We start from the raw sequence: 21,207 nt of genomic DNA, 5'->3' as shown, positions 1-21,207 counted from the left end.
TTGCCTTAGCAGACTGACAGTGAGAAGTCAAAGAATGCCTGTGCTTCTTTGACTTCTTGTGTTTCCCTGACTTACCCGAAGATCTCCCAGACAGTGGGGGCTCCGTTCGAGACCTTCCCCCTCGAACAAGAACAGGAGCGACACGGAGCAGAGCGCCGACGTCCAATAGTTTTCAGGACCGCTCCCGCAAAGCCTTCGGTTTCATGTCCCGGCACTCTGAGAACGACTTCGGGTCGTGGTCGAGCTCCAGCCACCAAAGGCACACGAGGTGCAGATCTGTAACGTACATCATCTGGTGGCAGGAACTGCAGGGCTTAAAGCCGGACCTTCGCTGGGACATCCTAGATGAACCAGGAGTCTACAACTCAAAAAAGAGGTCTTCAAAAAAATTAGCCAAAAAGTGGCTAGGGGTAGCTCTCTCCAGATGTGCGCTAGGCTGGAGTGGAAAAAGAAAGAACTGACGTCAACGCACATGGGTGGAGTCTATGTAGGTACCACAACGTCATCCAGGAGCCCACGACCCCGAATCGACCGACGCCACCTTACGAAGTGCCGGGTTACTGCTAAAGAAAAAATCTCCAGATCCAGACTGACGCCTGGGGGAAATTCTAAGGTAAGGAATCTACAACTAACTGCTTCTATCAGATTGTTCTTCCTCTCAAAGGAAAGCATTACGCGTAAAAATGCACGGTTGGTTAAGATTGCTAAAACTCTAAAAAGTCTATTCTGAAAAGTACTTAAAAATACCTATTTCTCTAAATTATCGTGGATCTTATTTTTGAGTGTGTGCCTCATTTATTGACTGTGTGTGCAGCAAATGTACCACACTACAATACATAGAGCAACTATACTACATAGAGCACCTTGGTATTGCTAGAGCTACCCACTGTCCACTTATAAGGGATACCAGGACTCTTTACACAGTGTACCTCTTTTTGGTATGCTATATAAAGAGCCAGCTTCCTACAACTCAACTCTGTCTTGGAATCAGTCAGGCTCGTCTGCCAAACCTTAGATTAACCATGGGTAACTGAGGCTTTGAACAGTCAGGCTTCAACAAAGGAACAATTGTGAAGCATTTAAAAAGCACCAAAACAGATGGACAAGAAATAAACACGACTAACTAAATCTGACACCAATTTATAAAATAAAGCCAAGACAAGAGGAGTGGAGCAAGACGGGAGCGAGCAAGCAGGAGGGTGCAGCTGCCGCACTGTGCCAAGCCTGTGTGTTGAGGGAGGCCCAGCAGATGAGCAGACCAGCTGCAGATTAGGACGAGGAGCTGAATCTGAGTTGAACCGAGCAGGAACAGGAGGTGAGGAAAGGCACAGCAGAGGTGGTTACCGCTTGCAGTGTGAGCCAGGGCCACGCGGAAACGGCCCAGCCAGGTCTGGGTGCGGTATGCCGTAGGGCCGGAGCGGGAGCGCTCGAGTCCTCACAGCCTTCCCCATAACCAAGACTTCTCGTTTCTCGCACCCCGCTATCAGCAATCAATTATATTCTTATGAATTGTTAGACACTAAAACTATAAAAGATTCATCGGAGGGTTCAGGAGAAATATTTAAAGAAACAATAAATCACAACCTTTTACTTAACCGTTGAGAAGAATTGACAAATTCAACAAATTTGACAGTTAGAAACTTTTTCAAGAAAACTTTGCTCCAGGTTGAATGTGGCCACTTCGGGTGACCAATTCTGGCCGGGAGCACGTCAAGGGGACTAACAAAGTCCCAAAGAACAGACACTTCTAAGAAGAAGCAGTCTCCAGCCCAGTTCTAGCTTTAATGGCAACTTGCCATTGACTTCTAATGAGTGGTCCTGATGCAAGGGATACAGGATACTGAAGATGCTGAAGAATGCTCAAGATACTGTGTGGTCGACAGGGGACCTCAGTCCCCACTGCTGGTGGGGTGACTTAAGACACAGGGGACAATGTCCTCCTCCGTAGTCCTCTTTGGTCAAGCAAAAGTCCAGTTGCCACTGGACTACTGGTCACCTGTAACAACTAAACCAGCAGTTTCCTTCTTCTGGCAATATCTCTTCTGAATGACCAAACTGAGCAGACGACTTGGGTGCAACTTTTGAGCGCCAGGACCTAGTCTCCCAGGCTGTGCTGCGGCAAGGAGTGACGATCCGGTGATCTTGGCTAAAAACTCACCCAAGCAGGCATCATCCGATTTTGTGGCTCTGTGCTGTAAACAGAAATCAGTCAAGGGACTGAGTTCACCTGTTCTGTCTGGGACATGGGGTGGATTTTCCTTGAACCAGGCACAACACAAGTACAGTCCTTGCTTTGCTAGCCCAAGAAGCAACAGGTGCAGTCCAATCTTCAGTGCAGACTCTCTGGTCCACCTTCAGTCCTCTATCCATTCCAGATGTGATTTGAGTTCTTGGCGCCAGGGATGCTTCTTATGCTCAGAAGGTGCCCTTTGGAGAGTTTGCAGTCACTAGCCAATGAGCTACTTGGGTTCCTCCTTCCTGATGACAACTTCCTATTAAGTGTTGCATCTAGTTATCCCTTATGCTCTATTCTACCCACTCCAAAGATGTCTGAAGCCCTCTCTGTTTGTGGAGCTTGGTAGCCCACACTAGAGGTGTGGCCACCTCGGAGATATACACCAATGGGAAAACTGGTTTGACCTTTGATTGTCCCTCGCTGTCCCTGATGCCCGCCTCCTGTCTACCTCAACAAAAGAGCAGCCCCTCATGTGTGCTTGCCATTTGCCCATCAAAGGTTTAGTTAGGGTCCTCTCGGACCTGTGGGAAGTGTGCTTCTTGAAAACTGCAACAGCGACTTCCCCATTGACTTGCAGAGTACACAGCTGTGGTTCCACTCTGCACATGGCCTCTGTGGGGTTCCTGGGTACTTACCTTGGGTGGTTCTTTAGGTCCCCAGCTCTTCTAGGTTTTCTGGGTCTAGTCCCTACTTCGTTGCAGTTCACATTTCACTTTATTAGTATATGGTTTGGCCTCCCCCTGGAGACCACTTTGTATTTGTGCTACTTACCTGTTCTCCTTTAAATATATTGTGTGCATTGTGTTTATAACTCCGGGTAGGAGATATGCCAATGTGTTAGTGAGTGTGTATAATAAATATTACTATTTTATACCTACACTTTGTGGCTCTTTTTCGTTTAAGCTACACTATATGATTAGTACTGGTAAAACAAGCTGCTTAACACTCCTTCTGGACTAAGGCTGCTCTCCACAGCTACCACTTAGAGAGCTTTCTAAGTTTGTCTAAGACTACTAAAATAACCATAAGGGTTGTCTGGATTAGTGCAGGTTGCTTCACTTAATTAAGTGTGCACCATATACTAAGCCAGCCTCCTACACTAGGGAATTACAGGTAAACCAAGTAATTTAAAGTAGGGATAAACCAATTAAACATGCATCTTTTTGAGTGTGTGAGCGTTCTGATTTGCAGGGCTTAGGGCATTTCAGAGTCAATACACTAGTGACTAGTAGTCAAAATGGGGCACAAAAATGGGAGTGAACCTACAAAAAGCCAGTTTTCTCACACTCGCGTCAATCATAGGCAGAATTGGTACCAGACAAAGAATGTAGTGTAAAGAACCTTCCTTGTAATGGCAAGATGTCAAGCAGCCCAGCTTGCTGTTTAATGGCAACCAAGCGCGGCATCGGTCGCAGACTAAGAGGGAAAGCACAATGGGCACCTTGTTCTCCTGCGTCAATGGAAGTCTGCATCGGCATCCATGGTCAGGCAACAGGCATGGATCATTTAACCAGAGAAGAGACAGGAGCCGGGATGGGCCCCTTGGTGTTTTCAAAGTGTCCAACTAGTACCTATAGCTTACCTGCCAACGGTATTCCAGATGGAGCCCCTCTTGGCTCCTTGGAGCCCACAGGCATGCTAGAGTAAGTCGAAAGGTATCCAAAGAGTCAGAGCATGACCTTGCAGAATATCAGATATGCTGTGTTGTCACAGGCAGCCCTCGGAAACTGGTTGTGCCGGGACAAGTTGCGGGATTGACTCCAAAGTCGACTGACTCCATGAGCAAGATCGAGAGGATTGAAGATGCCATTGTGCCTTTTCTCAGGAGTTCCAGAGTGGCAGGAAGAGGCGGAGTCCCACTTTATTTTGCGTTTACATTGACATACAAGAGAAATTTCAGCACAAAGACTATCTGCCTCGGGATGGACGTTTGGACTGAATTAGATTTGAGATAAAAGTGTATCTGGAAGAGTGGAGTTATTCCGGATCCGTATCTCGTGGTACAAAAAGGAATGAACGTCAGCGCCTCCGAGTAGCACCTATATATAGGCTCCGCATTTGAGTTCTGGAGGGGCACTTTCTTCAATCAATGACCATATTATTTTCAGTCAAATTTTGAAAAATCCTGTTGCTGCATCAATGGGTTGTGAGCAACATACCATTTAAAATAAAAAGTAACTGCAACATCCAACTAGCAGTCAGGGCAAACAAAATTCATAAAGTTAAAGAGGTCATTAATAAAGCAGCAAAGTTGGAAACTACACTACTGGTTAATTCAAATATCAATGTGACAAACATAAAAGGACATGCTCAGTGATTAACTGAAAAGAAAAACATTCTGAGCCTTGTCTATTACATAACACTTACTGTATAGAGTTCTACATGCCCTGAGGTAGAATATCCTGGAGTTAAGAACTTTTTTACATCAGCCTTTCTTACTTTTTCATCTCCAGAGCCTAAATCTGTAAAAAATAAAGTAGTAGATTTAAGAAGGTGAACAAATATGCATTTAAAAAAAGATGCAAACATATGTAAGCATACCTAAAATTCCCATGTCGTATCTTCCATTCTTTTTGGCATTCTGTATAACAGCATTCAGAGTGTCTGAAAAATACTGGAACAGAGCGTTTTGCTGGTGTACTTCCATACCAAGAATTCGATTAAGGAACCTTCCTATATTGTTATAATCTGATGATAAACATAAAATACATTTGTTAAGGGGCTAGGAGAAGCAAAATTATTTTGTTAAGTAATAAACTGGGAAATATGAGAGAGCTCAATTCAGTTCTCATTTTCAGGTAATATTTATTGGATTAAAAACTTTACAACAGGAAACAATCTTTTAAAATATGTCCTAATGCTTTTTCGCTATAGAGCTAGGTCGTTTCCCCAACCTAATCACAAGGACTTGATAGCAAAGCTAAATTGGAGTTCCTCAGTGGGTTATCCCCCTGTATGGTACAGTAAACGCATCCACAGTTTTGCGTAAAAATCATCACCTAACTATTTAGAAACAATGAAGTACCTCAAAATTAAAGTATACAAAGTGGCTTGAAGGAGCCTAATGCTTCATGTAGTACTGTAACATGACATTAAAAAAAATAAAGAAAACTAGGGAACACAGTTATATGATATGCAGACAGATAGCTTAGATGGAATACATTGCGGCTAGTAAAATGGTGCAGTTTGAAGCAGAAGGTGCTTTTTTTTTTTTTAATAAGTCTAGAATATTTCAACTGAACAGAACCTGCTGAAATTGCAATGATTTGAAACAATGTGCAACATGACTAATAATTATATAAATATTATAGCCCTAACAGTGATAAAACTTGCCTTACCTTTATCAAGTGTCAGTATTCCAGATCGGTCTTCGACATTAATGAGTCCAACACCTATCAACCCTTGCCGGACATCTTAAGAGAATAAAAATGGTGTTACTTTCAACAACAAAAAACACATGATTAAGGCATCGGTACTGATGAGTTACCTTACATCTCAAAGCAATGAGAAAAGTGGCCAGAAATATTAATGGTTTACACATTCATAAGTCAAATAGAGCAGGTTATTGAGACAGATTAACACTCTTACAAGAACTTGTGAACATTAGCAGAAAAAAACTGTCACCATTTTACAAAGGTAGCTGATAATTCAAAGCGTAGAAGAATAACAAAACATTCATTTGTTTTATTAGTTTGTGAAGGAGGAATGGAGGGAACTTCATCAGGTTAAATCTGAACCAACATATTTTAGAGGTTACACTTTCTAACATGTGTGTAAGCAGTCTATTTCGAATGATCAATCTGCAATCTACATGGCTTTTGTCTAAAATACACTTAATTTTTTCGCCAACATTGAAAAAACGTGCTCTTTCCGGTACAGACTATCTAATCATGGATTACTCAGCTTTTGAATATTCCACAAATGTCTGACTGGATGTAGCCAAATTTTCAGCAGATCATCTGCACACTGGTAGGTGGTGCGATGTGGTGCTACATGGACGCTGTTCCGCTCTGGAAATGATGTGCGAAGCCTATAAAATCCCCACTTCTGCACAGTGACATCAGTTGCTTTCAAAACTGTCCGTGCCTCCCAACGCAGAGCTCTAAAAGCAAATTAATTGTGACTAAGGTGCAAGCTCCTACACTTGGGATCTTAAGGGACAGACTCAAATTCACAGAACGACAATGGAAGGGTTGGTGAGGAATACGTGGTTAAACTTCTCATCACAGATTCCTCATCTTTTTTTTTTTTTTTGAGATTCCTCATCTTTTTAACAGGTACCAAAGTAATGACTATTTGGTGAAGGGTTGGTGAACTGGCTCAAACCAAAAGATCTTGTAGGACAGAGTGGGCAAAATGCCCTTGTTGGCAAACCAGGTTGTCCAGACAGTAGTGCTGTGTGAACATTTGAATTGATGCCCATATAGCTGCCTGCAGAGGTCAAGAACAGGAACACTGTGTGCCAACACAGTAGTAGCAGCTTTATCCCTGGTCGAATGTGCTTGCAATCCTTCTGGAGAATGCTTCTTGCCCAATGTGTAGCAGGGATCTTAATGCAGAGCACGAGCCAGAGCGAGATGATCCACATCTGCACGGCCTTGCCTTTTACCGCTCAAACATACCCCACAGAGAGCTGATTGTCCACCCGGTGTTCTATAGGACAATCGATATAAAAGCTCAGTGCTCTGTTAGGGTCTAAATGATGGAATCTCTACTCCGAGGGGTTAGGTGTAGCACAGATCGTCAGCAGGGTGGTTATTTGACTGAAATGGAACAGTGCCATGACTTTCGGTAAGAAGGATGCTCGTATCCACAGAACCAGTTTGTCTGGTAAGAAGGTGGTGTTTGAAAGGTTGACAGAACTTGCAGTTCATTTAAACGCAGTGCCAATGTTATGGTGAGGAGGAACACTATCTTCAGAGTGACAAGAAGCTGCAAGGGAAACTGAAGCGGTTCAAATGGAGTACATAAAATATGTGAGGGCCAAGTTAAGTTTCCACTGTGTTATTGCAAAAGGAGAGGGAGGAAACATGTTGCAGGCCTTTCACAAATACGCAGGTAGTTACAAAAAGGGTAACCCAAAATACGTCACTGGGACCTGGGTATTGGGACCTTCTTACAATGTACTTTCACAAATACGCATCACAGCTGGTGACTTATATGAAGGCTGATCCGGCAACTGCAAAAAGGCCAAAGTTACCCGTTAACTATGTCCAGAGCAAAGCCTTGCAGGACACGGAACTAAACAAACAAGAAAACTTCAGATAACTTTGCCTGGAGATGGTAGATCTTCTGCTTGCTGCACTAAGCCACTAATGTATCCCAACAACTAGCCTATATAGTTTTCATCAAGGGATGTCTGGCTGCCAAGATGACCAACTCCGGGGCAAGGTCAAAAGTGTTCAGCTGTTGCCGCTCAATCTGTATGAAGGTGCAGATTGAGAAAGCCCAGGTACAGAACCCTGCCCTGTTGCTACAATAGCAGATCCTCCCAGAGGGGAAGCCTGATTGGAGGACAGATGCTCAGGAGCACTGGATACCATACTCTCCATGCCCAATTTGGGGCCACTAGAATGACTTGGGCCTGGTTTTTCCTGATCTTGAGCACTCAGGACAGAAGAGGTATCGGCAGAAGTCATACAGGAGTTCTGTGTTCTACTCTAGGTGGAACCGGTCTCTCGAGCAAGGACACTTTGGAATCTCCAACACGCTCATTTTCTGCTGTGGTGAACATACTGAGCCAAGGCTCAACCCATTGGCAGAAGAGACCTTGTGCCACATCTGGTACAATTGCCATTTGTAAACAGCTAGGCGTTGTTGGCTGAGTTTGTCTGAATTTCCGTTCAAGGATCCTTCCCGGTTAGTTTGCAACTAGAAAAATGCCTTCATGGCCCAGTCATTTCCAGTGGTGTAGGGCCACCCCCTTGTACAGGGCCTGTGATCCCAGCCCCCCCTACCCTATTTGTTGCAATACCACATGGTGGTAGTGTTCTCCATAAGCACCTGCAGCAGCCTACTCCTGAAGGATGGAAAGAAGACAACTTCAAGAAGTGGCCCTCAGCTCCAGAAGCTTGATATGGAGCAGGGACTACGCTGAAGACTAAAGGCCTCTGAACTTCACCTCTCCCAGGTGGTCATCCCCAATCCAGGAGTGATGCATCGGTCACCACTCTCCGCTCTGAGTGGGGTAGGAAGAGGGTTCTGCTGCTGATCCAATTGCGGGACCCAGGACCCACCACTGCCGGCCTTTCGTAGTCTCCTCTGAAATCTAAACATGGTCGAAGAGGTCCTCTCGATGCTGGGACCACTGAGACCTCCGATCCCACTGCAGAGCCGCCATGTGCCACCTGGGGTGTTTGACCAGAAGGATGAAGGCCATTAATCCCAGCAGCCTCAGTTGACCTCCATGAAATTTAGGACAGAGGTTGAAATTTCAGTAAATAGCCTGAATGTCCCAGACTCTTCTTTCCAGGGAAAAAGAACGAAGCCGAGCCATGCCCAGAATTGCTCTTATGAAGGGGAGTTTCTGAAAAGGAGTAAGGTGTGACTTTGGCACATTCATAGTGAACCCCAAAGATGATAGGAGGTTTTCCATAGTCTGGAGATGGTTGAAGACTGCCTGGGGCGAGCCCACCTTTAACAGTTAGTCATTGAGGGAGGGGAAGACTGGAACCCCGATCTCCTAAGCAGTGCTGCTACTACCGCCATCACTTTGGTCTCACCTGTGCTCCTAGGGTGTTCACAAAAGGGGTGCACAGCAAAATGAAAATGCTCCTCCAGCACCATGAACCACAGGTAGCACTGATGGCCTGCAGGTCTGGAATATGGAAATAAGCGTCATGCAGATACAATGCCACCAACCAGGCTCCAGGGTCAAGGGCAGACCTGGGCCAAGGTGAGCATTCAGAATTTGTCCTTTCGGAACAAGGCATTCAATAGGCTCAGGTCTAAAATAGGAAGGCGGCCTCCAATCCTTTGGCTTCATTTGACAAAAGGGCTTGCACTCCCTGTTGGATGGACAGATGGGTATCTGTCACATTTGTTTGCAACAGTACTTACAGGGTTTAAAACCTGTCCGTTGGAAGGTGAAAGTTCCCTAGCACACTGTAGTTTGTTGAAGATCTCAAAGAGAAAACAGGGAGCTCAGCATTTATCTGGTGGGGCAAAAAGTAAAGGACGTCAATTTGTGGGAGTGGCGCTTATATAGACTACGCAAGTCATTTTCAAAGTAGAATGGCATTAGTGTATTGTTGCATGGTGCTACCTACCAGGTTGCAGAGCTACAGCTGGAAAAGTTTACAGACCCAATCTGATGCCTGGAGAATATTCAAAAGGTGAGGAATCTGCAGTCAGAAGTCTCGATAAGACTAATTTAAATGGCCTGTAATTTAAAATGCTCTGCATTGGGCTTTTTTATAGGAAAAGGCTTGATGTTTCCTTTTTCAAGCTACAACTCCGGTTCCAGTTGCAAGAAATTTAGTTTTGCGATTGGTGGTATTACTTTTGTGGTGTGGTTTCACAGACTATGTACAGGACAGGGGTCCTCTGAAGAACCTGATTTGGTTTTACCCATAATTGTGTTGACTTCTTCTAAACAAGCATTTTCTCGCAGTTAGAGTTTGAGCTATTGTAAGTGGCAATGCCTTTTATTTATGTGTTGGTTTTTAAAACATAAATAAAAGGCATTATCATTTTCAATGCCAATAGGTTAAACTCTCGCAAATGCGAGGCCTATTGCATTGCAAATGCTTGTTTTATTGGTGTAATGACCTAACCACTACCGACATCCTGTCTCACCTTTGCGTACGCACCATATAGCGTTAGCATCACGAGGGTACGTCAAAGACATCAACACTCATACCAAATTTGAAGTCTGAAAATGTTTATTATCAAAACAAAATAGTCAGTGGATCATATAGCCAAGCAAGAAGGGGTCCCCTGGCACGCTGTGAGCATAAAGTTAAAACACATGCACAGAATACAAATGTATATATCTTCATTTAAAGGACACAAATGTAGGTCATGTGACGTAACTGAAAGCGCAGTGCAGATGGAGAAGTTGAAATCATGGGATAGTACACAATCTACCTTTAAAACATATAAAAATGTAAACTTTCAGAGCTGAGCAAGCTATTCAGGAATTCTCGTCTATGATGTCAGGCACGAGAGTGAGGTTGTATACTGCACAGCTTGATAAGCATTGAGCAAGAAACCAGTTCCGGTTATTACAGTTATGCTAACTCAGTGTTCCTAAATCGGACATGTACTTCTTGTATTTCATATGTGAAACAAGCCCCTCTGCCACCGTTACTTTCCATTCCCATCCCCGCACTTGTTGACGTCACTGATGCGGTATGTTTTCTGTTTCAGGTGGAACCTTCATGTATTTATTTAGCAAAAAGTGACACGCTGTCTACAAGAAATGTCTTCAGTGTTAATGTAAAAGCTGCACTTTCAACCTTCAAAGTGCCCCGTTGCAATAGAAATGACGCTGCGCCACGGGGTTCTGCAGCTGTCGCGGGCATCCTCGCCAGTCACATCCACTCCTTTGAAGGTGGAATATCTACTCTGGAACCATCACAACTGGAGTTTTCAAGCGGCTCGCATGGCCAGTGCAGCAGGCCAAACGCGTATTCAGTGTCCTCGTTCCGCTGTCCCTTCCACTTGCACTGCCTTCCGCTTCCCTGGCGTCGGTACCAAATGCTCTGGACTGAACCACCCCTGGCAGTATCATTTGCGCGTCTAATTCTTATTGTCACATGTCGTGCCAATAAAGAACCTGGCTGGAGTTTTAACACTCATCGAAACCAACTTAAAGGCGCACAATTTTCAGACCACATGGTACTATACAGAAAAATTCAAGTGTAAGAAAATATACAAGTCCTAAAATACACTCTGCTTTCAAGAAGGAGTAATACATGCCAGATAACTACTACCAAGAGTGCCAAAAATTGAGCCATCGCCCAATAGAGATGCTCAGGGCAGCATGCACGCTGTAGGGAATGGAAATATGAAACCACTTGAATTAAAACATGTAAATGCATACCAGCAATCTGAAACTCCAGCGATTCTGGCATGTCCGAATCACTGCTATGGCTTAAGTTGAGGCACTGCATTGACAAAGCAAATAACGCCATGCCTGCCAGTTCCCCTTGCCGAGCCTACGGACAGTCTGCGCCCAAAATGAAAACTCTGTACAACGAGGCCGCCAGACCTACACCCGCTGCTGAAAGGCCGTAAAGAAAGTGAAAGCGCGCCGAAGCACCGTGCCCGCACACCAAACGCGTGCACATCGCCTGTCCGGGCACATGGAGGCACAGCAAAGAGGAGACTGCAAAGAGGAGTTCAGGCTCGTGCACATGCCCTGTCCGGGCAGATACACACCGAAGGAAGACAGGGAGGAAACAAAACATGCCAATAGAAAGCACGGATTAGGCAAGTGCGCCAGTAAGAAGCGTGGGTGGAGCTTCCACCCTCGCTTCGCAAGGCAGCAGTGTTCCAACTTTATTTTCGTGAGGACCTTCTGTTATATGGCCATTAGGGTCATTGTCGAAATTGCTAAGTTAGCATGAGCTTTGCTGCCATGATGCTGCTTTTTGCTCATGTTACTACATGACTTTATTTTTGCAAGACTCTGTTTATGCCTTTCACAGGAGAACTGCCTGCTTTTTACGTTCCCTGCTAAGTTCCTGGAGTTTAGTCTGAACACGATGTGCAAGGCGATAAACAATGCCCCTTGTTATTCTGTTCTGGTCAATACCTAGCACCTAGACAAAACATGCAAAACAAAGCTGCGCTGCTGGAGACTCGTGCTTCGATATTACGGGGATGCATGTTGTTTTAACACACACTTGGAGAGCGCCCTTTCCATGGAGAAGAGCTATGCTGTTCCTATGATGTAAACCTTCCATCTAGGCTTTAAGGTATGGGGTCTGCTGACCAAGCCCACAGATCATCTTTTATATAAAACTTCTTCCAGTCAAGTGGAGGGTGGTTAGGCCTTATAGTCCTTTTTCCACTGTCTGTATATAATGACATCCCCCTTCATATTCTATGGAATTGTAAAAAATCTAATGGTTTTGAGTTTATGCATTTTGCTGCTGGTAGTGGCTTGTATACTGTATTATAGAGCACAATAGTTAAAATATTTTAAACTATTACAGTGACACTGCCGATTCTTATTGTGGACAAGTACGAGTGAGTGAGCCAAAGGGTATGTCTTGCTACCGCGAATCCTGAGAGTCGGGAGTGTGGTGTTCTAGGTTGTCTAATCATTTGTAGCTTTGTGATTTTGGAGGAGAACAGATGAGACACTATAGCTTGTCCTTTGGGATTTTAGGTACTAAAGTTGTAGATTGGTACACCCCTATACACCGAGGTCCTGTTTTCCAGCGTATAGTTCTGTGTAGGTGTAAAATCCCCGCAACACTTAAGTATCAGTGGAATGGGGGGAAACGCGTATGCATATATTCCTGACCAACGCATTGAAAGGGCATTCCCCCGAGAGTGTGGGATAGGGAATCTGCTTGCAAAGAAACTGCATTTGGAGTCGATTTGGTTCGCAAACAGATCCAAAGCTGGCTTTCCCCAAACTGAAAACATCCTGTCTAGCTGGTTCTGTTCTAGCTCCCACTTGTGGCAGCTGTCCTTGGTTCTGCTCAGAGTGTCTGCCAGGGTATTCCGGAGCACTGGAACATGTCCCTCTGTTAGAGAACTCCTGTGAAGAGTAAGCCAGCACCATAGTTGCTGGGTGCCCTGTGAGAGAGAGAGAGAGAGATTTAGTTCCTCCTTTTTTTTGATATAAAACATGTTTGTGGTGTTGTCCGTCCGGATCAACACCGATGAACCTCTTATTCGAGGAAGGAAAGCCTGAAGGGAGAGAAAAATGGCTTTCAACTCCAACCTGTTTATATGCATTTGACGCTGGATAGAAGACCATCTTCCTTGAATCTGCAGATCCTGAAGATGTCCTCCCCAACCTTACACCGAAGCATAGGTCGTCACTATGAATTTCTGGATCAATGGCAGAAAGGAGAGACCTTGAGACAGACACAACTCCCATGTCCACCATTCGAATGACTCCTTCATGCGTAGAGTGATGCACAGGTTACTACTCGTGTAACGATATATCTGTAAGAGACATTGGATAGTGATAGATTCCTTACCTTAGAATTTCCCCAGGCGTCAGACTGGATCCGGAAAAGTTTTTAGGCAGCTGTACCCCTGCACGTCCGTAGGTGGCGTTGTGCGGCTCCGCATCCGTCGCTGGCGTCGTAAGTGCCCAGATGACGTCACAGAGACTACTTAGGCACCACCCATTCGCGCTGACGTCAGTTCTGTACACTTTCCATGCCAGGAACGCAGAGCCATGCAAGAAACTGACCACTGGTGACATGAAACTAGGGCGCTGAAAGGGATGACCTTAAACCTAGAATCAGTACGCAGAACGGGGAGGATGAGTGGGGCGGTAAGGAATCTATCACTAACTAATGTCTCTTACAGATATATTGTTACACAAGTAGTAACTTGTGCATCTGAAAGACACGTTAGTGATAGATTCCTTACCTTAGAATAGATACACCAGCAATACCAACCCGGGTGGTGGGTCTGCGAATAGATTACACCAGAGAGTCAGTGAGAACAGAACGGCCAAAGTCGTCTCTCTGGACTTGACTGTCAAGGCAGTAATGCTTGGTAAACGTGTGCAGCGAGGCCCACGTAGCTGCCTGACAAATATCCTGCAAGGGAACGCCGCATCCCAAGTCAGTAGCGGCTGCAGTTGCCCTGGTAGAATGGGCACGCATCCCCACAGGAGGCTCCTTCTTAGCCAACAAGTAACACGCTTTGATGCACAGAACGACCCACCGAGAGATCGTTGGTTTGTGCACGGCCCGACCTTTTTTGGTGCCCACGTAGCCAACAAAGAGCTGGTAATCCACCCGGAACTGCTGTGTGCATGTCCGATAGAACGAGAGCGCACGTTTTTGGTCCAGACGGTGGAGCCTCTCTTCCTCTTTTGAAGGATGTGGAGGCGGAAAGAAGGTGAGCAAGGTGATGGTCTGCACAATGTGAAAGGGCGTGACAACCTTTGGCAAAAAAAGAAGGACGGGTCCTCAAAACCACCTTGTCCGGATGAACAGAAAGGAAAGGAGGTTTAGAAGAAAGACCCTGGAGCTCACTCACTCTTCTGGCAGAGGTGATAGCTACCAGGAAAGTCGTCTTGAGAGTGAGAAGACGCAAAAGGACAGTTATGAAGGGGTTCACAAGGAGCGCACATCAGATACGTCAAGACAAGATTTAAGTCCCATTGAGGCATTATGAAAGGGACGGGAGGAAACGTGTGCGTAATGCCTTTCAGGAAACTTAACAACCGGGGACTTAAAGAGAGAAGGCTGATCTGGAAGCCTTAGAAAGGCGGAGATGGCCGAAAGATAACCTTTGATAGTGCCCAGAGCAGAGCCCGGCTGGGTAAAGGATGGAAGGAACAGAAGGACCTCAAAAAGAGGGGCAGAAAGGAGATCCACAGCCTTTGCTGTGCACCATGTCACAAACTTGTTCCACCGGCAGGCGTATACCGTCTTAGTGGATGGATGCCTGGCTACCAGAATGACATCACAGACTTCAGGAGGCAAGTCGAAAGGAATCAACTGCCGCCGCTCAATCTCCACGCATGGAGGTGGAGGCTGGACAGGTTCGGGTGGAGGACCATCCCCAGCTGCTGCGGCAGAAGATCCTCTGTAAGAGGCAGACGGATCGGGGGATCGATCGCCATGCTGAGTTGCTCGGATTACCAGCATCTTCGCGCCTGATCTTCAGCACTCTGGGCAGAAGTGGTATAGGCGGAAAGGCGTACAACAGAACCGCAACTCCACTCACGCCGAAAAGCGTCGCCGAGCGAGGGCCACCTTGGAAATTCCAACGCGCAGAACTGATGACATTGCGTGTTCTCTTCAGTGGCGAATAGATCTAACCAAGGCTCTCCACACTACAGAAAGAGACCAGAGCCATGCAAGAGACCGACACTGGTGCCAAAAAATTCTAGGGCCTTGAAAAGGATAGCCTTAACCCTAGATGTCAGTTCGCAGAACGGGGAGGCTGGGTGGGTCGGTGAGGAATCTAACTAACTAATGTTTCTTACAGATACATCGTTACCGAAGGTAAGTAACTTGTTCATCTGAAAGAAACACGTTAGTTAGATTCCTCACCTTAGAATAGATACCCAAGGAATACCAACCCCGGTGGTGGGTCTGCGAACCAAGATCACACCAGAAAGTCCTGGAGGACAGAACGGCCAAAGAAGCCATCCCTCCGGACTTGGCTGTCCAGGCAATAATACCTGGCAAACGTGTGCAGCGAAGCCCACGTTGCCGCCTGACAGATGTCCTGCAAAGGGACTCCCCGTCCCAAAGCAGTAGTAGCCGCTGTGGCCCGAGTAGAATGGGCGCGCAGCCCAACAGGCGGTTCCTTTTTTGCCAAGGAATAACAGATTTTTATACACAAAACGACCCACCGGGAGATGGTCCGTTTGTGTACAGCTTTTCCCTTCTTTGCACCCACGTAGCCAACTAAAAGCTGGTCGTCCACTCGGAACTGTTTAGTGCGGTCCAAATAAAAGGAGAGCGCACGTTTTGGGTCCAGACGGTGGAGCCGCTCTTCCTCTTTGGAAGGATTCGGAAAGAAGGTGGGCAAGGTGACAGATTGCCCAAGATGAAAGGGGGTCACCACTTTCGAAAGAAAGGAAGGACGAGGCCGAAGGACAACCTTGTCCGGATGAACAGATAGAAAAGGAGGCTTGGACGATAGAGCCTGGAGCTCACTCACCCGTCTAGCCGAGGTGATGGCTACCAGGAAAGCAGTCTTAAGCGTCAGCAGACGAAGAGGACAATTGTGAAGAGGCTCAAAGGGAGCGCACATCAGGAATGTCAAGACAAGATTCAAGTCCCACTGAGGCATTACGAAAGGGACAGGAGGGAACGTGTGAGTAATGCCTTTAAGAAAGCGTGACACTACAGGGGACTTGAAAAGAGAGGGCTGATCTGGAAGTCGTAAGAAGGCAGAGAGAGCAGCAAGATAACCTTTCAAGGTGCCCAGGGCAGAGCCCTGCCGGGCCAAAGAAAGAAGAAAGAGGAGAACCTCAGAAAGAGGGGCGGAGAGGGGATCCACAGCCTTTGCTGTGCACCATGCCACAAATTTGTTCCACCGGCAGGCGTATACCGTCTTTGTGGAGGGACGCCTGGCTGCCAGAATGATATCACAGACTTCAGGAGGCAAGTCAAATGGCATCAACTGCCGCCGCTCAATCTCCACGCATGGAGGTGGAGGCTGGACAGGTTCGGGTGGAGGACCGTCCCCTGCTGCTGCGACAGAAGATCCTCCCGAAGGGGCAGACGTATCGGAGGATCGATCAACATACTGAGTAGCTCGGGATACCAGTACCTTCGTGCCCAATCCAGAGCCACCAAGATGACTTGGGCCCGATCGTTTTGATCTTCTTCAGCACTCAGGGCAGAAGTGGTATAGGCGGAAAGGCGTACAACAGACCGCAACTCCACTCGCGACGAAAAGCGTCGCCGAGCGAGTGCCGCCTTGGAAATTCCAACGCGCAGAACTGCTGACATTGCGCGTTCTCGTCGGTGGCGAATAGATCTAACCAAGGCTCTCCCCTCTGCTGAAAGAGACCTTGCGCCACCTCGGAGTTCAGACGCCATTTGTGAACCATCATGCACCGGCGGCTGAGTTCATCTGCTCTGGCGTTCAGAGAGCCCGCCAGATGTTGAACCACCAGGGTAACGCCCTGGTGTTCCAGCCATGTCCAGAGGCGCAGAGCCTCCTGACAAAGGGTCCACGACCCCACCCCGCCCTGTTTGTTGCAATACCACATGGCGGTGGTGTTGTCCGTGAACACCTGCACAACACTTCCCCGGACAGAGGGAAGGAAGGCTTTCAGTGCAAGCCGGATCGCTCGCAGCTCCAACAAGTTGATGTGGAGGCGAGACTCCGCCGGAGACCAGAGGCCTCTGATCTCCGCCTCTCCCATATGGCCACCCCATCCCAGGAGGGACGCATCCGTCACTACGACATGCTCCGGTAGGGGTAGGGAGAGGCTCTTGCCCGTGACCCAATCGCGGTCCGTGAGCCTCCACTGCAACTGCTGTGCAGTGCCCTCCGAGATCAAGACATGGTCGGACAGTTTGCCGTGATGCTGGGCCCACTGAAACTTCAGGTCCCACTGCAGAGCCCACATGCACCGCCTGGCGTGATGCACTAGTAGGATGCAGGAGGCCATCAGCCCCAGAAGCCGCATCACTAGCCTGACCGAAACCCAGGATAGAGGCCGAAAGATGGGAATCAGGGCCTGTATATCCCGGACCCGCTGCTCCGGTGGATGGACCCGGAACTGCGCCGAATCGAGAACCGCTCCGATGAAGAGGAGCTTCTGAGAGGGGCTCAGGTGTGACTTCGGCACGTTGATGTAAAACCCCAGCAAATGCAGGAGCTCCGCCGTAGTCTGGAGGTGGGAGACGACTGCCTGGGGCGAGCCCGCCTTCAACAACCAGTCGTCGAGATAGGGGAAGACTGGAACCCCTGATCTGCGCAGATGAGCTGCGACCACCGCCATCACTTTTGTGAACACCCGAGGGGCACTGGTAAGGCCGAAGGGGAGCACGGTGAACTGAAAGCGCTCCTGACCCACCGTGAACGGCAGGACGGGGATGTGGAAATATGCGTCCTGCAAGTTCAACGCTACCATCCAGTCTCCAGGGTCTAGGACAGCTAGACCCTGAGCCAAAGTCAACATTTTGAACCGTTCCTGCCGGAAGAAGGCATTGACGTTCCGGAGGTCCAAGATAGGGCGTAGGCCCCCTTTGCCCTTCTTGGGAAACAGAAAGTAGTGGGAACAACAACCACGACCTACTTCTGGGCTCGGAACGCGCTCGACTGCCCCCTTGGCCAAGAGGGCCGAAACCTCCTCGTGGAGAAGATTCAAATGATCCCCCAAGATACGGTGGTGCTGCGGTGGCATGGCTGGAGGGGTCGCCTCGAAGGGGAGGGAGTAGTCCCTTCGGACGATTTGCAGCACCCACCTGTCCGACGTGATGGAACGCCAGTCAAGCAGGTGATGGCGAACTCTGCCGCCCACTGGCATTGAATGGGCCTGAAAGCTCGGACTAGGAAGGCTTTGAGGCGGATGCTGCCGGGGTGGATGTGGACTGACCGCGTCTTCCTCCGGTACCGCCTCGGCGGAAACCACGTCCGCGTGCAGGCTGGTTCTGCGGCCGGTGGCTAGGCGGACGTGAGGAGGTGCCCCTTCCTTGGCCACGAAAGGAGCGAAAAGCGGAAGGTTGTGGCCGCGGGGCCCAAGGACGTGGCCGTAGCCCGGGAGTCCTTGAAGCGAGCCAGCGCACTGTCCGCTTTGTCACCAAAAAGGCGAGCACCATCAAAAGGCATGTCCATGAGGGTGCTCTGGACATCCCCTGAAAAAGGCGTGGACCGCAGCCAGGCGTGACGTCGAAGCGCCACCGTGGTAGAAATCGCCCTACCCAGCGAGTCCGTAGTGTCGAGTCCACATCGGATTGCATGGCGCGCTGCATCTCTCCCATCGGCCAGGGCCGAGGAAAGCCGCGCCCGGGCCTCCTCCGGGCACAGTGGCAGCACGTCCTCCACCGCATCCCACAGAGAGTGGGAATAACGGTCCAAGAGACAGGCGGTGTTCAAAGACCGCAGGCCCAAACTGAGCGAAGAGAACAGCTTCTTGCCAAACTGTTCCAGTCTCTTGGAATCCCGGTCCGGAGGAGCGGACGGGAAGGAGGATTGGGAGGTAGAGGCCTGGATAACCAGACTCTCGGGGGTGGGGTGTTGGGACAGAAAACTGGGGTCGCCCGGAGCAGGGCGGTGGCGCCTGGCAACGTTCCTATCCACAGGAGGGACTGTGGAGGGCTTGGACCAGGTGCCCTGCAGAACGTCAGTGAGGGCCTCATTGAATGGCAGCAGAGGCTCAGTGGAGCATGCGGCAGACTGAAGCACCTCAGTGGGGATGTTAGTCCTCACAGCCACGGCAGGCAGCTCAAGCCCAAGGGCTTCAGCCGCTTTGCGCAGCACCACAGAAAAAGCTGCACCCTCCTCCGAAGCCACAGTCGGAGGAGAAATGAATCCAGTGTCCCGAGATGTATCCAACCCACTGGCCTCCCCCAGTTCATCTGCCCAGTCCTGTGCAAGTTGGCTCTGAAGGGCCATAGGGTCATCAGACCCCTCCCAGTCGCCCCGTCATCTGATTCCTGGTAAACAGGAGGAATGATCTGAGCCGGTCGATAGACAATATGTGTCTCTAGCGGCGTCAGATGCGGCGTCGGGCGGCGCCGCATCGGCGTCGGGACCGGACAGGGGCTGAACCAGGGATCGACGTCGACCGGAGCCGGCGGTGGTATCGGTGTCGGCGGAGGAGGCGTTACGAGGTCGACCGGCGTCGACGGGGGCCCAGGCTCGGGCCACTCGGGGACCTCCAGCGTCGGGGCCGGAGCCTCCAACGGCGCCGGGGCCAGAGCCGCCGGCATGCGAGGTCGCCCAGTCGAGTCCGCGGGGCCCGAAAGCGCGCCAGCGGGCGTCGACGGCGGGGTCAGGCTCCTCATTGCCGAGAGGAAGGCACTGACCTCCGCCGGCGTCGCTTCAGTCCCAGGGACCGTCGGGTATGGGGACTTGCGCGGCGCCTGCGGTGCCGCGGGGGTGGAACCAACCGGACCCTCGGCCGAGTCGCGCGACCGGCGAGGGGAGTCCGAAGAGCGGTGTCGCTTCTTGGACTGCCTCGACTTACCCGAAGACTTCGAGCCAGACGAGTGACGATGTCGGGTGCGGCTCCGCGACCGATCCTTGGACCTCCTCCTGGACCGGGATCGAGAGCGACGCGGAGCCGAGTGGCGAAGCTCGAGAAGCTTGCGGGACCGCTCCCGCCTAGCTTTCGAGGTCAGGGCCATACAATCGGAGCATGACGCCGCGTCGTGGTCGAGGCCCAAGCAGTACAGGCACCGGCGGTGATGATCGGTCACCGACATCAGTCAGTGACAGTCGTCGCAGGCCTTGAAACCAGGCATCCTACCGGCACCAGAATCGAGAATTGACCAAAAAGAGTCAAAAAAAAAGTTAGTCAAAAATTGACTAAAGGGGTAGCTCTCCCGGATCTGCGCTTACTGGCGCGGAAAAAAGAAGAACTGACGTCAGCGCGCGAGGGCGGCGTCTAAGTACTCCGACTACATCATTCCGGCGCACGACGCCGACGACGGACGCGGAGCCGCAGACGACGCCTAGCGACGCGCAAGGGGTATTGCTGACGAAAAATCTTCCGGATCCAGTCTGACGCCTGGGGATATTCTAAGGTGAGGAACCTAACTAACGTGTTTCTTTCAGATAGTAGTTCTCTACTTCCGGCCCAGGAACGCACTCGATGGCCTCCTTGGCCAAGAGGGTCGTAACTTTATGCTGGAGAGTTGCCAAGTGTTCCCCCGACATGCGGTGGTACCGAGGTGGCATGGCTGGAGGAGTGGACTGAAAGGGAAGGGAGTAACCCTTGCGGATGATCTGCAACACCCACTTGTCCGATGTGATAGCGTGCCAGTATAGGGAGGTGATGGTGGATCCTGCCACCCACTGGCGTGGGGTGCTCCACAAAGCTCGGATTAGGAGGGTTTGGAGGTAGAAGCAGCGGGGCAGAGGTGGACTGACCCCCACGCTGATTCTCAGACCCGCCCCTGCGGAAGCCGCGTCCGCGGCCATGCTGAGGCTGGTTCTGCACAGGCTTGCTGAAGGAACGTGCCTGTGCGCCCTTGCCGTGGCCACGAAAGGAACGAAAACCAGGAGTGGCAGGGCTTTTCGAGGAAAGACCCAAGGACTTGGCTGTAGCCCGCGAGTCCTTAAAACGCTCCAGCGCACTGTCAGCCTTATCGCCAAACAAGCGGGTGCCATCAAAGGGCATGGGCATG

At 49.3% G+C, this 21,207-nt stretch overlaps 1 protein-coding gene across 7 annotated transcripts in view; it reads right to left on the bottom strand.

Annotated features, from left to right (window-relative positions):
• SBNO1 (strawberry notch homolog 1) overlaps positions 1-21,207 on the bottom strand; it is a 1,282,279-nt gene that overhangs the window by 270,871 nt on the left and 990,201 nt on the right. For all 7 annotated transcript variants that reach the window (XM_085634811.1, XM_085634813.1, XM_085634807.1 and 4 more), the window contains 3 exons: positions 5,575-5,649; positions 4,778-4,924; positions 4,604-4,698 (listed from right to left, as the gene is read on the bottom strand). In XM_085634811.1, coding sequence (XP_085490937.1) covers positions 4,604-4,698; positions 4,778-4,924; positions 5,575-5,649 — 317 coding nt within the window. The remainder of the gene's footprint in view (positions 1-4,603; positions 4,699-4,777; positions 4,925-5,574; positions 5,650-21,207) is intronic.

The sequence above is a fragment of the Triturus cristatus genome, chromosome 11, assembly GCF_964204655.1.
Source record: "Triturus cristatus chromosome 11, aTriCri1.1, whole genome shotgun sequence".
In the NCBI taxonomy this organism is placed as follows: domain Eukaryota; kingdom Metazoa; phylum Chordata; class Amphibia; order Caudata; family Salamandridae; genus Triturus; species Triturus cristatus.
The sequence above is the reverse complement of the archived record's forward strand: the minus strand, read 5'-3'. Positions and strand labels throughout refer to the sequence as shown.